Below are 18452 nucleotides of genomic sequence, written 5' to 3'. Positions count from 1 at the left end.
AAAAAAAATCTTAAAATTTGTATGGAGAGACAAAAGACCCCGAGTAGCCAAAGCAGTCTTGAGGGAAAAAAACAGAGCTGGAGGAATCACACTCCCTGACTTCAGACTATACTACAAAGCTACAGTAATCAAGACAGTATGGTACTGGCACAAAAACAGAAATATAGATCAACGGAACAGGATAGAAAGCCCAGAGATAAACCCACACACCTATGGTCAACTAATCTACGACTAAGGAGGCAAGGATATACAATGGAGAAAAGACAGTCTCTTCAATAAGTGGTGCTGGGAAAACTGGACAGCTACATGTAAAAGAATGAAATTAGAACACTCCCTAACACCATACACAAAAATAAACTCAAAATGGATTAGAGACCTAAATGTAAGACCGGACACTATAAAACTCTAAGAGGAAAACGTAGGAAGAACACTCTTTGCCATAAATCTCAGCAAGATCTTTTTTGATCCTCCTCCTAGAGTAATGAAAATAAAAACAAAAATAAACAAATGGGACCTAATGAAAATTCAAAGCTTTTGCAAAGCAAAGGAAACTACAAACAAGATGAAAAGACAACCCTCAGAATGGGAGAAAATATTTGCAAACGAATCAATGGACAAAGGATTAATCTCCAAAATATATAAACAGCCCATGCAACTCAATATTAAAAAAACAAACAACCCAATCCAAAAGTGGGCAGAAGACCTAAATAGACATTTCTCCAAAGAAGACATACAGATGGCCAAGAAGCACATGAAAAGCTGCTCAATATCACTAATTATTAGAGAAATGCAAATCAAAACTACAATAAGGTTATCACTTCACACCAGTCAGAATGGGCATCATCAGAAAATCTACAAACAACAAATGCTGGCGAGGGTGTGGAGAAAAGGGAACCCTCTTGCACTGTTGGTGGGAATGTAAATTGATACAGCCACTATGGAGGACAGTATGGAGGTTGCTTAAAAAACTAAAAATAGAATTACCATATGACCCAGCAATCCCACTTTTGGGCATATACCCAGAGAAAACCATAATTCAAAAAGACACATGCACCTCAGTGTTCACTGCAGCACTATTTACAATAGCCAGGACATGGAAGCAACCTAAATGCCCATCGACAGACGAATGGATAAAGAAGTTGTGGTACATATATACAATGGAATATTACTCAGCTATAAAAAGAATGAAACTGGGTCATTTGTAGAGATGTGGACGGATCTAGAGGTTGTCATACAGGGTGAAGTAAGTCAGAAAGAGAAAAAGAAATATCATGTATTAACGCATGTATATGGAACCTAGAAAAATGGTACAGATGAACCAGTTTGCAGGACAGAAATTGAGACACAGATGTAGAGAACAAACGTATGGACACCAAGGGGGGAAAGCGCCAGGGGGTGGGAGGTGGTGGTGTGATGAATTGGGAGATTGGGATTGACATATATACTAATATATACTACTAAAATGGATAACTAATAAGAACCTGGTGTGTAAAAAAATAAAATAAAATTCAAAAAAATAAAATAATAAAAAAATAAAATAGGTAAACAAAAAAGTGTGAACAGTGAATGGCAACTCCCCTGGGATGGGCTTTGGGGGACCCACGTGTTCCCTCATCTGTGTGACATCTGCACACGGATGCCCCTCTTGTGCCCTCCACCTCCCCTACCCTCTGCTCCACACTTCCCGGGCAGCAGTGGCTGGAGCCCTGGCTGACGGCCCTTGGGTGATTCCTGTAACGCCCAGGTGGCCAGGGAGGTTCTGCTTTGATCCCTGTTCACAGCCAAGGTGGGGGCAGCTCCCCGCTGTGAAGACACTTACCCAGGCCACCCAGTAATTAGGGCAGAGCAGCAATATAAAGACAAATAGCCCAATTTAAAGACGGGCAAAGGATTGGAAAAATATTTCTTCAAAGGAGATAAACAGCCCATGGAAACAACCTTAACGTCCACTGACAGATGAATGGATAAAGAAGATGTGGTACATATATACAATGGAATATTACTCAGCCATAAAAAAGAATGAAATAATGCCATTTGCAGTGACATGGGTGCAACTAGAGATTATCATAAAGTCAGAAAGACTTATTATCTGAAGTAAGTCAGAAAGAGGAAGACAAATACCATCTGATATCACTTATATGTGTAATCTAAAACACGGCACAAATGAACGTATCTATAAAACGGAAACAGACTCACAGACATAGAAAACAGACTTGTGGTTGCTAAGGGGGAGAGGGGAGGGGGAGAAAAGGATTGGGAGTGTGGGACTAGCAGATGTAAACTATTATATATAGAATGGATAAATAACAAGGTCTTACTGTATAGCACAGGGAACTATATTCAGTATCCTGTGACAAACCATAATGAAAAAGAGTATTAAAAGAATGTCTGTATGTGTATTAACAGTTACTTTGCTGTACAGCAGACAATGGCACAACATTGTAAATTAACTATACTTCAATAAAATATTGGGTTGGCCAAAAACTGACTTCAGTTTTTAAGTAAAAATAAAAGACACATTTTTCATTTTCAGCAAGAACTTTATTGAACAACATATTCACCATTTTGTTCCACGACCTTCCGCCATTTTTCAGGCAACTTCATAATTCCATCTTCGCAAAACTTTTTATCTTTTTGAGCAAAGAACTGTTCCAGGTACCTTTTACAGTCTTCCAGGGAATTGAAATTTTTCCCAGTAAGAGAATTTTGTAAAGACCAAAATAAATGGAAATCCGAAGGTGCAATGCCTGGTGAATATGGCGGATGAATCAGAACTTCCCAGCCAAGCTGTAACAGTTTTTGCCTGGTCATCAAAGAAACATGCGGTCTTGCGTTATTCTGATGGAAGAGTATGCGTTTTCTATTGACTAATTCCAGATGCTTTTCTTCGAGTGCTGCTTTCAGTTGGTCTAACTGGGAACAGTACTTGTTGGATTTAATCATTTGGTTTTCCGGAAGGAGCTCATAATAGAGTACTCCCTTCCAATCCCACCATACATACAACATCACCTTCTTGGGATGAAGACCAGCCTTTGGTGTGGTTGGTGGTGGTCCATTTTGCTTGCCCCACAATCTCTTCCGTTCCACATTATTGTACAGTATCCACTTTTCATTGCCGGTCACAATTTGTTTTGAAAATGGAATGTTTTCATTACGTTCCAGTAGCGAATCACATGTGGAAATATGGCCAAGAAGGTTTTTTTCACTTAACTTACGTGGACCCCAAACATCAAAGTGATTAAGATAACCAAGCTGGTGCAAATGATTTTCAACATTTGATTTGGGTATTTTGAGTAGGTCGGCTATCTCCTGCGTGGTATAACGTCGATTGTTCTCAATTACTGTCTCGATTTGATCACCATCAACTTCAACTGGTCTACCTGACCATGGAGCAGCGCCCAGCAAGAAACCTCCAGCACAAACTTCGCAGACCACTTTTGACAACGTTCGATCAGTCACAGCACCTTCTCCATACACTGCACAAATTTTTTTTTGCGTTTCAGTTGCGTTTTTACCTTTCCTGAAATAATGAAGCATAATATGCCCAAAATGTTGCTTTTTTTCCTTCCAACTTCAATATTAAAATGGCTACGCAAAAATTCACCAGTTTTGATAAGTTTTTTTAAAAATGCATGCTGATATGACAGCTGTCAAAATACAATCTAGCAAAATTGTTTCCAATGAAATTAAAGACAACTAAATGCTACTAGAGCCATCTTACGGAAAACGCCGAACGAACTTTTTGGCCAACCCAACAAAATAAAATAAAAAACCAAAAAAACAAAGGAGATAAATAGCCAATAAGCGCACAAAAAGATGCTCAACACGACTAATCATCAGGGAGATGCAAATCAAACCACAACGAGATACACTTCACACCCACGAGGATGGCTGTAACTTTAAAAATGGACGATGCACACATACTGACAAGGATGTGGAGCAACTGGAACCCTAACGCAGTGCTGGTGGGGATGTGAAACAGCACAGCTGTTGTGCAGAAGAGTTTGGCAGTTCCTCAAAAAGCTAAACATACAGTCACCATTTGACCCTCCATTTCTTCCAGGTGTGCACCCAAAGGAATGGAAAACAGCATTCACACAAAAATGTGCACATGAGTGTTCACAGCAGCATTATTCAAATGGCCAAAAATTGAAACAACCCAAATGTCCATCAGCTGATGACAGATAGACAAAACGTGGTCCCTGCACACGATGGAACGTTACTCAGCTATAAGAAGGAGTGACACCTGCTAGACTTGGATAAACCTTGAAAACATTATGCAGCGTGAAAGAAGCCATAGAAGTAGGACCACACATGGATTCCATATAAATGAAACATTCAAAATAGGCAGATGGGGCTTCCCTGGTGGCGCAGTGGTTACGAATCCGCCTGCCAATGCAGGGGACACGAGTTCAAGCCCTGGTCTGGGAAGATCCCACATACAGTGAAGCAACGAAGCCCGTGTGCCACAACTACTGAGCCTGTGCTCTACAGCCCGCAAGCCACAACTACTGAACCCACGTGCCACAACTACTGAAGCCCGCACGCCTAGAGCCTGTGCTCCACAACAAGAGAAGCCACCGCAATGAGAAGCCCGTGCACCACAACGAAGAGTAGCCCCCGCTCGCTGCAACGAGAGAAAACCTGCACACAGCAACAAGACCCAATGCAGCCAAAAACAAAAATAAAATAAATTTATAAACAAACAAACAAAACAGGCAGATCCACAGAAGCAGAAAGTAAAACAGCGACGGCCGAGGGCTGGGAGAGGGGAAATGAGAAAGTATGGCCTGTCTTGCTGGGGTGATGGCAACGTTCTAGAATTAGACCATGGAGATGGTTGCACAAGCACAGTGAATATACTAAAACCAACAAAGCATTCATTTGAAAATGGTAAATTTTGTCATGTGAATTACCTGTTATTAAAAAAAATACTCTTACTCTAAGAAAAAAAAAATCAGGGTAAGCACTCGGGACCCAGGGCTGTACATCCTGAGCTTTGCAGGGCCACTGGGCTGCTCTCTCCACTGGCTGGGGGAGGGCTCTTACCCCTACGTGAGGGAGTGTGAGACCGAGCGCTGCTGCACCCCTGCCTCCCAGGGCTGACTTCTCTCCGCTCTGCTGACCTCCCTGCAGAGAGCCTTGCATGGCCGCCCGGCCAGCCCAGCCCAGCCCAGTGCACTGCCAGCAGGGAGGTGACGGGAAGCTGGGCCAACGCACACGAGACTGCAACAAAGGTCAGCACACGCAGGGCAACACACCTTAAAGCCGCCTCCAACTTCTCCGAGGACGTTTCCCACGGGCACCCTGGTGTTCTCAAAGTGGACCTCGCAGGCTGGAACACACGACATCCAGGACCTCAGCTGAGGGGGACGAAGCGCTCTATCCCCGACCCCCACTCAGGGGACGTGGTTCATTCACTCACTCGCTCATTCATTCAGACCCTCCACAGTCCGAGCTAAGGGACCCAAGAGGCTGAGCCTCGTGAGGACGGCAGGGCAGCTCCAGGTGGGCCGAGGGCCACTTACAGGACACCAGCCTCGAGTGAACTGAGTGCCAACCAGGCCTGGGTGGGGAGGAGGGAGAAGGGAGGAAGGAGGAGTCCCAGGCTGGAAAGATGGGGGTCTGCTGTACTGCAACACTGACCCAGGACCCCCCAGCACCACGTCCCTCCAAGGCTGAGCGCCACGAGGTGGCGACAACCTCACCTTGAAGTCATCACTGCCTGATGTGCAGAGAGATTTTGCCAAATGCTCGGGTGGAAACAAAACTACTTAGGTCTCATGTTATCCTGATGTTTGATACCTTTTTAACAAGATAAAATCTCACCTTGTCTCTCTCTCTCATACACACACATGCATGCACGTGCCACTCACTGTTGGAGCCTCGGATGCCTAACTTATCCTCAGGTTTCCCGCTGGTGACTCCACCAAAGTCTCTCTCTACTATGAACGCTGTGACCTTGTCCTTCACTGAGCCATTAGAATCAACAACCTCTGTCTTTGCAAACACAGTAAAAACACTGGCCAGTCCTCCATTGGTGATCCAGACCTGAGGAAAGAAAGCAAAAGGGCTCCAGAGAAAACCAAACTACTACAAACTGGCCACCCTCAGCACCAGCTGCCCATCACAGCTCAGGCCAGGACGGGCTCAACCCAGCATCCCCAGAGCACGGATTTCCCCAGGAGACACAGGTGGCCCTGCATGTGTGTCTGTGTGTGTGTCAAGCAGCTCCGACTCAGCATGGAACAGCTGGGGGTGGGAGGGAGGCAGAAAGGAGTGAGGGAAAGGGGGAGGGGGCGGGGGGAGGGGGGAGGGGAGGGGAGGGGGAAGGAGGAAGAGAGGGAAGGGAGGGGAAGGAGGGGAGGAAGGGAGGAGGGGAGGGAGGGGACGGGTAGGGAGAGGGGGAACAGACTTCTCAACAAACTGCTCCATATAGAACTTATTTGGATCTTAATTCAAGCAACTTGTTTGTAAAAAAGAAGTATGAGACAATCAGGGAAGTCTGAACGTTAAGCAGATAGTAAGAAATGATCAGGGTTTAAGTGTACGCCGTGACTTTCTCAGGCCCGTCCTGCAGAGATGCACTGAGCTTGTCACGGCTGCCATCCAGAACTGCAGTGTGACGGAGGAAGCAGCACTGAAACCGGGAGACGGGGGTGGACGTTCACGACACTAAACTTTTGTGTTTCAAATTCCGTGTAATAAAAAGTTAAAAGAATGGCCACACGAGAGCAGCTCAGGGAGGTGGGCAGCACTACAGAGGCCTGCAGGCTCAGGAGCCAGGACACCTTGGTTCCCATCCTGCCACTAAGCGGGTCACATAACCTCTCTGAGCCACCGTTTCTTCTTCCAAAAAAGGAGGCGCATCACCCGAGGATGACGGTTAAGGGGTGATGTGCCTGCCCTTTATGAGCCCTGAAGCATGGGAAGTGGTCAGTGCGTGGTGGTGAAGGTCAGGACGGCCATGGAGGCCATGCAGCTGTACCTTGGAGCCGTTGAGGACGTAGTGTTTCTTATCTTCACTTAACGTGGCCCTGGTCCGGATGGAGGCGGCATCGCTCCCACTGCGGGGACAGAAACATGCGGTTGAGGGGTAACACTGGAGACAGAGAAGAGCGGTTTTCAGGCCCCAAGGAAAACAAAGGGCCAGCTAATAGATATATTCAGCTTTGCGGCCACAGACAATCTGTAGACAGACGAGCATGTTCCAGTAAAACTTCATCTATGAACACAGGTGGCGAGGTGGATTTGGCCAACCCTGCTGTCACATCGGGTGAAAAGGCGGCAGTGACAACGTTTGGAGGTCTAAACACGGAAATGCCGGCTCACACAGGCTCTAAGCTCCCGCAAGGTGAGTGCAGGGGACCCAGGTCCCCAGGTGGGGGAAGCAGGACGGAAAGGGGCTGGATAACGGACTTGCCATCACGGCAGCTGTGAGACTCGGGGCTCATCACCCCATCTCACTGAACCTCAGTTCACAGTCTGTAAAGCGGGGACAATACCACCCGCCCTTCATACTCTAAAAGTCGCTGTGAAGCCTGAATGCATTACTGTATATAAGGAGGTTGCAAAGCACAAAAAAAATGACAGGTGCTGTCAGCCATGTTATCTCACTTGTAAAGGTCACCAGGAAAGAGAAGGAAGGTAAAGATAAGAGAGCATGAAGTGAATGGGTGAGAAAAGCTGTGGACTGGACTCCCGGGAAGTCTTCAGGGAGGGCAGAAGCAGCCGCCCAGCTTCAGTAAGAGCCCCTGGACCCTGAAGCCGTGAGTGGCGCGCAGGGCTGACCTGGCGGGCTCCGTCAGGCAGAAGGCGGCCACGTGCTCCCCGGACGCCAGCCTGGGCAGGTACCTGGCCTTCTGTTCCTCGCTGCCGGCCAAGATGATGCCCTGGCAACACACATGGGCTGCTTTCAGCGGCGGCAAGAGAGAAGTGTGTGAAGCGTGCTTGCAGAACGCGGCCCCTTCTGGAACATGCTTCCTTCACGCAAGAGCTGGCAGCCGCAGTAAAAAATGGGGAGCTGTTGGGGGGTCTGGGGAGCTGGGCTGCCAGGGAGACCCCCAGGCGCACAGTCCAGGGTGGCCGGGCACAGCTCCAGGGAGGGCCTCAGTCTTTCCGGCAGCTCCTCCACTTCCCGGCAGGGTGGCCGGGGCCGGGTGGCTGGAGCCACAGCTGGTGCTTGGGCAGCGCCACGCCCGGGCGCCAAGCCTGCTGTGCACTCGGCCCCCTCGGTTTCTATGCTGAGCAAGAACCGCCCAAGGAATGGGCTGTGGGCCCCTGGCCCTGCCCTGAAAGACGCCAAGCCCAGTGGAGTAGGAGGACCGGTGCCAACAGCAGGGGGAACACACTCAGGCCCCGAGGGAGCCAATCAAGAGGTGGGGTCACCTCCAGCCTGTGGTGAAGGCAGGCTCCGTGGAGGCAGTGGCATCTGACCTGGGCCTGGAAGGATGGGTCAGAGGCGATGGGGCAGGAGGAGGTTTCAAAAGGAAGGACAGGGCCACCGAAGGGCACTGAGCACGGTACAGCGAGGCTGCAGGACAGCGGGCCTTCCTCCGAGACGCTGAGCCGGCTGCCCCCTCGCCGCCGCGGAAACCCAGACCCCTGACCTTGAGGCCGATGGCCTGGTGTGCTGCCAGCGTCACGGCGATGGAGCTATCCAGGCTGATGATCTCCCCCAGCCGCGCGTACATGGTGTTGGAGAGGCCCAGGCCACCTAGGGCAGAAACAGGCCAGCTTCACTTACACTCCAGCCCCAAATTTCTCCCAGAAAAGGCAAGTGGCTTTATAAAGTAAAACCAGCTCACCATTTTTTAAAAATCACAACACAGAACGGTACAAAGGAAACAGAAATTACCCATAAACTTATCACTCAGAAAGAGCATTTTTGTGTACATCCTTTCAGAATTCTTCTAGGCATATAAGCATATACAGGTGTATATTTTAATATAAAAATGTAATATTTAATACAAAAATATATAAACACCTAAACATACATAAAGCTACTTGAAATGCTGTGAATACCTCCTATCACAGATCTTGGGCTTCACAGACGTGAACCCCATTCTGCATCCCACCCCCAGTATCTCGCAGCCTCCAGGAAAGGTCTCTCCGCCTGGGATTCTGGCATCCGGGGCTGGGTCCTTCTGCCGCAGGGGCGCCCCGTGTGCTGTAGGACGTGGGGTGGCATTCTTGACCTCTGCCCACTAGATGCCAGTAGTTCCCCCTCCTCCACAGTTCTGACAACATAAATGTCTCTAGATGTTGCCAAATGCCCACCCGGGGTGGGGTGGGGGGTAAGTCACCCTCGGAAGGAGTCAGTGTTCTAGGAGCAAAAAGAGAAAACACTAAAAACGCAGACTCCGCTGAACTGGGGTATTCCGCATTTTATCTTCAACTTCCGGCGGTGGTGGGGTGGCCTTGTGTGCACCTGACAAGTGACTACCCGGGGCCTAAGGTCAGGCGCGGCCCAACTGCAGGGGGCGCCTTCCACACGGGGGAGGGCCGAGTCCCTGCAGGGGTGCGCAGCATCCCCTGCGCTCAGCGGGGACCCAGGGAAGGCCAGGGCCCTGCGGCACCCATCACCATGCCGCTTTCAGTCAAAACGCTTGTGCTCCTACTTGTTTCACATACTGAAGTCAGTGTTGCTTGTTAAAAAAAAAAAACTGTCATTTTTTTCCCCATGAAAGTATCAGAAAAATCATGGCGGGAGGACAATCAATGGGGACAGATGACAGGTGGGTGGAGACTGCTTGACGGGCAAGGGGCTGAGGGGCAGGAAAGACCTGGGGGGACCCAGGGAACTGGGGGCGGAAACCAGGCTGCCGGTGGAAGGCCTCTTTTCCAGGATGGCGGTTTCCAACCAGCCTTCAGAACACTCCAGGCCTGGGAACAATTCCCGAAAATGTTTTGGGCATGAACATAAGGTTGCTGTCGCCTTAATTTCCCCAGGAAGGATTTTAAAAAAGGAAAGACAATGAAATAGTCCCACATGTGACCACTGTTATCTCATGAAAGAAAAGAGCATTTTCACACCCAAGAAGGGGACATAAAACAGGAATAAGGGATGGATTTGTGCAATCACATACAGACACACACACACACGTGCTGGCATAAAACACAGAGAGATGCAAAAAGACATATTCCAATTTCACAGGAAAACTGTCTGGTGGAAAACTTAACTGCTGCTTCTCATCAGTCAAGAAGTAGTTTCTTAACGATTCTGAAGGGGAAACAGATACTATCACCAGCCTGGCTGTGTCTGCCTGCTTTCCTCTGCTATGTGTTTTCTCCAAGCACTTATTTTTCTCGGCTCATGACACCAACCACCGCTCTGTGGCTCAGCCCCACCTGGTCTCTATTCTAACATTCGACGTGGCCCCCACCTTCCGGCAGACAGTTCCCCGGGGCCGGGCCTCGAGGGCTGGGGAGAGCTCAGTCCCCTGTCCCCAGAGGCTGCAGGTGTAGCTCCCCCCCGAGAGGCCTGTGCTGCATCCCGCCACCAGGGGGAGCAGCAATTAGCTCATGTTTTCTGCACAGACTCTAACTTCTTTCCTACATTTGGAAATGCGGTGAGAGGGATTTCACAGGATGACAAGGAGGAGACATCCTTTAACAGCTTAATACACTGCGACAGACACACATATAAACAAAGATTTAACCTGATTAAAATATGCCTCTAAATTAAGAAAATGAGGCATCAAACTCGTTTGTTGTAAATTTTCACATTCTGTCTCAGACTGGAGCAGCTGCAGGCTAGGTCCCAGCGGGACTTTCCGCACAGGCAGCGAGGGCCCCCCACCCCCCGGCTGTGGGGTGGCGTGTGCGGGGGCGCAGGGCTCACTTCAGCCCCGCAGATAAACCCGGCGGAGGCAGAACGTCAAGGACCGCTCCCGCGTCCGGGCCCCGCCGTGCAGGCCTAACCCACGGCCTGGCTGGGAGAACGTACTCGGATGTCACACACCACCTACAGCTCTCGGGTCCAAACCCCTGACCCTGTGCTGATGAGGCCGGAAGCCACCTCAGCCTGGGCTCGGCGGGAGGGCTCAGAGAGCAGGGGGTGCGGGGTGAAGGCCACACGTCTTCGTCCAAAGATCCCGAGAGTGAAAATACAGGGACGTGCGTCCGTGCCAGCGTGCGCGAGGGGTTATGTTGTGTCCCTGCTCGTCCCTCACACACTCCGCGCCTGTCCCCTTACTCCCACAGAACTGAGAGGACCACCCCTAGATCAGGCAGGAGACACACAAGCTGCACGACGGGCTCAGTCTAACAGGGCACAGCCACCGGGCGGGGATCCTGGGGGGAAGGCAGGGCCTCTCACTGTAAACCTCCAACAGCAACGGGCACGGCCCAGAGGACAACGGGCCTGCTCGAAGGCTCCCGAGGCCAGAGCCCCAGCCCCGAGGCGGCCCGCGCCCCACAGCCGTGCGCCCACCCCTTTGGCCGCTGGGCCCTGGCCCCTGGGCGCGCACCGCGTGGCCTTCCCTACACACAAAAGCACTTGCGGGCCTGCGGCAGCTCCTCTGCCAGAGACACCACAGGGCTCCACAGTGGAGACCACGCTGCACCGGCCCGAGCTGGCAGGAGATGATACCCACACCTCCTCCCCAACCCAAGGGACCCAGAGAGCACAGACATCCTGCAGGGTCCCTCCCCACCTCCGAGGAGGAAGGCACAGAACTGGATAGCTCTTCCTGCTGAAAAGCCTCTGAGGCCACACACTCACCAGCCAGCCACCCTGGATTTAACCCACAAAGGGAGGTTTTACAGCCTGACCTTGGACTTTATGCATTTTCAAAGGCCACCTTTCTGGAACAGAACCCTTTTTTGGACAAATACAGAGGGTTTTCTTAAAAGCCAAACTGGTGGGCTTCCCTGGTGGTGCAGTGGTTGAGAATCTGCCTGCCAATGCAGGGGACACGGGTTCGAGCCCTGGTCTGGGAAGATCCCACATGCCGCGGAGCAACTAGGCCCGTGAGCCACAACTACTGAGCCTGCGCGTCTGGAGCCTGTGCTCTGCAACAAGAGAGGCCGCGATAGTGAGAGGCCCGCGCACCGCGATGAAGAGTGGCCCCCACTTGCTGCAACTAGAGAAAGCCCTTGCACAGAAACGAAGACCCAACACAGCCAAAAATAAATAAATAAATAATAAAAATAAAGGAATTCCTTTAAGAAAAAATAAATAAATAAATAAATTGATTTAAAAAAAAAAAAAAAAAGCCAAACAGGTTGGGTGGTGGTTTCCTTTACTTACCGTATTCTTCTGGGACTTGCATCCCAAAAAGCCCCAGGCTCTTCAGTTTCTCTAAAGTTTCATTTGGGATTTTTCCCTCCCGGTCGATTTTTTGAGAGTCCACTGCCAAGAGGAAATATTTTGATTAAACAAAATATAACCTATGTTTACACAAACAGGAGTAAACAGAACGATTGTTGTATGTTATACAATCCCAGTGTCAGAAACTTCAGAACTGGAAATTGTCTAGCCATGGTCATTCAGCATGTGTTCAACTTTACCTCATTCGCCCAGCAAGAACTGCATTTCAGAAAATTACCACTACCAGGTAATGTTCTGTTTCTTGATCTGGGTGTATTCATTGCGTAAAACTGCAGAAACTATACACTTATGAGATCTAAACTTTTCTGCAGGCATTTATTACTAAACTTGAACTTTTGTTTTATCACCTGTACCTTCTAGAAAATTAGACAATAAACACACAACTGCCAGCACTGCCCTAAAACGTTTGCCTACGTAGCCAGACTCTAGGCAGCTTCTGGACCCAGCTCCACCAGTGTTCAGAACCACACCCTTTCCCCAGAGTCCACAGGTTCTTGAGAACAGGTCAGTCTGTTTACCACCAACACACACAATCATCACAGCAAAACTCAACCATCACTGCGTTAGCTCTGCAACTGCACAATTTCATATGAATCAAGTAAAAGTGTTTTCATCAACTGCCAACAAATTAAACTCCATCACTATTATACATCATAAAAACAACCATAATCACGCTTATAAATTTTTATACACATATGGGTCACTAATGAGAAATATAGTTTCCCCAAATGGAGTCCAAACCCCTCATTTTTTACTTTTACAATTTTATTGACATATATAATTGGCACACAATAAACTGCACATATTTAGAATAATTTTTTGAGTTCTGACATCTGTTCACCCATGAAACCATTCCCACAATCAACAAAAGCATTTCCTTTTCCACCGAAATTTCCTCATGTCCCTCTGTGATCAATCCTTCCCTCCACCTCCATCTCCAGGCAACCACTAATCTTTTCGGCTATAGATTGGTTTGCATTTTTGAGTTTTTATATACATGGAATCACAAGGCATTTTTTTTGATCTGGCCTAATTTAGCCTAATGATTTTGAAATTCATCCATATTGTTGCAGGTATAAATACTTCATTCCTTTTTATTGTTCAATACCTACTGTATGGGTATAAAATTGTTTATCTATTCACCCCTTGAAGGACATTTGGTTGGTTCCTAGTTTTTGGCTCTTAGGAATAAAGATCCTGTGAACATTCATATTCAAGTTTTGGTGCAACTACATGTTTTCATTTCACTTTGGAGCGCAGTTGCTGGGCTGTATGGTAGGGTATGTTCAACTCTGAAGAAACTGCCAGGATCTGGGAAGACTTCCTTCCCGCAAGATGGAGATACAGGGACTGGATTTATCTCGCTGCCTTAGAATACAGGGTATTAGATACAAGGAGGAAGAGTCATGTGTTACTAGTAGCAAAGAATCAGCCCGAGACCATGCATTCTCAACAGGGCAACATCACCCCCAAGGGGGTGAAAACGGTTCTGGAGGAAGGAGAGCAAAAAAAATTTTTTTTATGTATAAAGCACAGCAACACGTATAATACATAAACAGATAATAATATAGTTGTGGCATTAAAATTTCACAGAGGGATATGATTAGGGTAAAAAGATGTCTAAAAAGGCTGTGGGGGAAGAGAGAGCAGTAAAAAAAAGTTGAAAAACACTGCCCTACAGGCTTCTCTGCTCCTCCTAACAACACTTAAAAGCAAGTCTCGAATGGATCAAACTATTCCAAGTAACTTAACTGTGCCCTGGAACAAAGCTTAAGACCATACTACACACACACACACACACACACACACACACACACACACACCCCCACACCCAGCACCAATAATGTAAAATACACAATGACTGGCATCCAATAGAAAACTACCAGGCACACGAAGAAGCAGGAAAATGAGTGATAATAAGAAGAAAAATCAATCAACTGAACATGACCTAGAAATAACAAAGATGACAGTGGACAAGGGTATTACATGAGTTATTAAAGGTGCTTCCCTGGTGGCACAGTGGTTGAGAATCCACCTGCCAATGCAGGGGACACGGGTTAGAGCCCTGGTCTGGGAAGATCCCACATGCCACGGAGCAACTAAGCCTGTGCGCCAGAACTACTGAGACTGCATGCCACAACTACTGAAGCCCGCGTGCCTAGAGCCTGTGCTCCACAGCAAGAGAAGCCACCACAACGAGAAGCCCACGCGCAGCAACGAAGACTCAACACAGCCAAAAATAAATAAATAAATAAATTTATTTTAAAAAGTTATTATAACCAAATTCCAAATGCTCAAAAATGTAGAACAAAATATGAGCATATTAAGGAGAGACATGGAAAAATAAAAAGACACAAATCAAATTTCCAGAGATGAAACAATGTTTAAGATGAAAAACACTGGATCAGATTAACAGTAGACCAAATACCGGGGAAAAGAAGATTAGTGAACATGAGACATAATAATAAAAGCTATACAAAATAAAACAGACAAGAAAACAACAACAGAGCATCAGTGAGTTGTGGGACAACCTCAAGCAAATATATATATCTATATCTTTATATATCTATATCTTTTTTATAGATGTGTATGCTTTATATATATATAAAATCTCCAAAGGAGAGCGGGGAGGAAGGAGTGTGGGAATGTGGTATGGTTGGTGATAAAACAATGTTTAAAGAAATAATGACCAACATTTACCAAAGCTGATAAACACTATGAACACACAGATCCAAGAAGTTCAAAGAACCCTGCGAAAAATGTGAAGAAAACTACACTAGTATCAATTTCTCTAAAACTACTTAAAAGCAGCCAGATAAGAAGAAACACACATGAAAAAAAACAAAGATAATATGGTAGCAGACGACTCATCAGAAACAATGTTAAATCAGAAGAGACTGCTAAAAGAAAAATGTTGTCAACACAGAACTCTTTTCTGATGAAACAGACTTTCCAGATACATAAATGCTGTAGATACTCACCCCTGCAAAGCTGCACCACAAGAAACGTGAAAATAAGTCCTTCCCACAGAAGAATGATGGTACCAAGAGGAAGTCAATAAATAAAATGGTAAATTTTATTCCATGTACATTTTATGACAGAAAGAAAGAAAGAAAGAAAGGAAGGAAGGAAGGAAGGAAGGAAATAAAGTATTGTAGGGTTTATAAAGAATGTAGAAATAACATGTATGAAACAGAACATGGGCTGGGAAAGCAGATATGTAAGGTTCTTACACCATACATGAAGTGGTATAATATTAGCTGAAAGCAGATTTTCATTAGACATAGTATATGTTTACATACTATAAATTCTAAAGCAACCACTTATAAAACAAAACAGGCATAACTAATAAACCAACAAAAAAGATAAAATGGAATCATAAAAAATACTCCACTAATCCAAAAAAAGCAGGAAAAGAGGGAAAAAGATCAAAGAAAATATGGGAAAAAAACAGCTAGATGATAACATTAAACCCAGCGATATATATATCAATAACCACATTAAAATAATCATATATCAAAAACCAATTAAAAGGCACAGAATGGGGGAGGGTGAAATGGGTAAAGGAGATCAAGTGTATGGTGACAGATGGAAACTGAAGTTTTGGTGGTATGGCGTAATAAACACAGAAATAGGAATATAGTGTTGTACACAGGAAACATACAATGTTACAAACCAACATTACCTCAACAAAAAATAAATTTAAAAAAGGAGGGCTTCCCTGATAGCACAGTGGTTAAGAATCCGCCTGCCAATGCAGGGGACACGGGTTCGAGTCCTGGTCCGGGACTATCCCACATGCCGTGGAGCAACGAAGCCCATGTGCTACAACTACTGAGCCTGTGCTCTAGAGCTCGTGAGCCACAACTACTGAGCCCACGAGCCACAACTACTGAGCCCACGTGCCACAACTACTGAAGTGCACGCGCCTAGAGCCCATGCTCCGCAACAAGAGAAGCCACCGCAATGAGAAGCCCGCATACCACAATGAAGAGTAGCCCCCGCTCACCGTAACTAGAGAAAGCCCGCACCCAGCAACAAAGACCCAACGTAGCCAAAAATAAAAAAATAAAATAAATTTATTAAAAAAATAAAAAAGGAAAAAAGACTGTCAAATTGGATTAAAAAAACAATATTCAACTAAGCTGCCCATAAGAAATCACTTTTTCATTTTTATTTTAAACTTTTATTTTCACATAATTTTAGATTTAAAGAAAAGTCACAAAAATAGTATAGGGTTCCCGTATACTCTTCATCCAGCTTCTCCTAACAGAAGCTAATAGAACCATGGGGAAACTATCAAAATTAAGAAATGGACATTCATACAATATTACTAAGTTACAGAATTAATTTGAATTTCATCAGTTTGTCCATAAATGCCCTATTTCTTTCCTGGGATCCAATCCAGGATCCCAACTGTATTTAGCTGTCACGTCCCCTTAACATCCTCCACAGTGAATCCAACAATACAAAAAAGGATAATATATCACAACCAAGGGGAACTATCCTGGGAATGTAAGTGTCGTTCAGTGTTCAAAACCCAGTCGATGTAATTTACTAGGTCAACAGAATAAACAATAAAAAAAATAATCATCTCCATAGACGCAGAAAAAAACACTGGACACAATTTGATACAATTTATGATGAAAACGCGACAAACTAGAAATAAAGGGAAACTTCCTTAACCTGGTACAGGGCACTCCAAAAAAATGTACAGCTAACTCATACTTAATGGTAAAAGACAATGTTTTCTCCCTAAAATCAGGCACAAGGCAAGGAAGTTGGCTCTGACCACTCCTATTCAACATACTAGAGATGTTAGCCATTGAATTAAACAAAGAAAAGAAAGGGAAGCCAGGCTGGAAAGGAAGACATGAAACTGCCCTCATCACCAACCACGTGACTGTCTATGTACTAAACCCTCTGGGATCGATCAAAAAAGTTGCAAGAGCTAATAGATGAGCTTAAGAAGGCTGCAGGATACAAGGTCAATATACAAAAACCAACTGTACTCACTGAAGAGGCTACATTAAGGGAACAACTAAACCCATGAAAAAATGTTCAACATCATCGGGCATCAGGGAAATGCAAATTAAAACCACAATGAGATAACACTCCACATCTATCAGAATGGCCAAAATTTTTTAAAGTATTTTTAAAACAAAACCAGTGACAACACCAAATCCTGGCAAAAAAGGCACAGAAACTGGATCACATACACTGCTATTGAGAACGTAAAATGGTACAGCCAACACTTTGAAAATAATTAAACACAGAACTACCTCAGGACCCAACAACTGCACTCCTGGGCATTTATCCCAGAGAAAAGAAAACATGTTCACACAAAGCTTGTACACAAACGTACACAGAAGTTTTATTCGTAAGAGCCTCAAAACTGGAAACAACCAAGATGTAGTTCAACATCAGAATAGTCAACAAATTGTGTTAACCCATAATATGGAAAACTAACCGAACAATAAAAAAGAACAAACCACTGATACATGGCAACTTACAGGAGAATTATGCTGAGTAAAAAAGGCCAATCCCAAAAGTTTATATACTGTATGGTTCCATTAATACAACATTTTTGAAATAACAAAATTATAAAAATAGAGAACAGACTAGTGGTTTCCAGAAGCTGGGGAGGAGAGGGCAAGAAGTGGCTATGTCTATAAAAGGAACGCATGAGGGATTCTTGTGATGTAACTGTTCTGTATCATGATTGTGGTGCTTGACTCATGAATCTATATATATGACAAAATTACATAAGTACATACACACACAATCAGTAAACGTACAACTGGCAAAATCTGAATAAGGTTGACGTCAATTTCCTGGTTATGATAACGTTCTGTAGCTATGCAAGACGCATTCCATAAAGCTATGCATTGGGGGAAACTGATTGGGTGAAGGGTATAACTGATCTCTGAATTATTTCTTACAACTGCATGTGAATCTACAATTATCTCAAACTAAAGTTTTTTAAAGCAAATAATGTCATCATGAAATGTTATCATATTACATACATATTAAATTTAATGGGAATAACCCTGAGGTTGAATTAAGAAATCCCCACGAAAACACCCACATCTGCTGAAGTTCAACTAAAATTGATTTT

General features: G+C 45.7%; 1 protein-coding gene across 3 annotated transcripts in view; it reads right to left on the bottom strand.

The window, feature by feature from the left end:
- The window catches only part of ACAD9 (acyl-CoA dehydrogenase family member 9), a 63128-nt gene that overhangs the window by 20101 nt on the left and 24575 nt on the right, over positions 1–18452 (bottom strand). For all 3 annotated transcript variants that reach the window (XR_014251040.1, XR_014251041.1, XM_082413973.1), the window contains exons 3-8: positions 12254–12355; positions 8610–8716; positions 7792–7892; positions 6989–7067; positions 5877–6051; positions 5262–5335 (exon numbers count right to left, since the gene is read on the bottom strand). Coding sequence is in view for 1 of the 3 variants with exons in the window: in XM_082413973.1 (XP_082270099.1) it covers positions 5262–5335; positions 5877–6051; positions 6989–7067; positions 7792–7892; positions 8610–8716; positions 12254–12355 (638 nt within the window). In the remaining 2 variants the exon portion in view is untranslated. The remainder of the gene's footprint in view (positions 1–5261; positions 5336–5876; positions 6052–6988; positions 7068–7791; positions 7893–8609; positions 8717–12253; positions 12356–18452) is intronic.

This window comes from Balaenoptera physalus (assembly GCF_965194825.1).
Source record: "Balaenoptera physalus genome assembly, chromosome: 11".
NCBI classification, from domain to species: domain Eukaryota; kingdom Metazoa; phylum Chordata; class Mammalia; order Artiodactyla; family Balaenopteridae; genus Balaenoptera; species Balaenoptera physalus.
The sequence above is the reverse complement of the archived record's forward strand: the minus strand, read 5'-3'. Positions and strand labels throughout refer to the sequence as shown.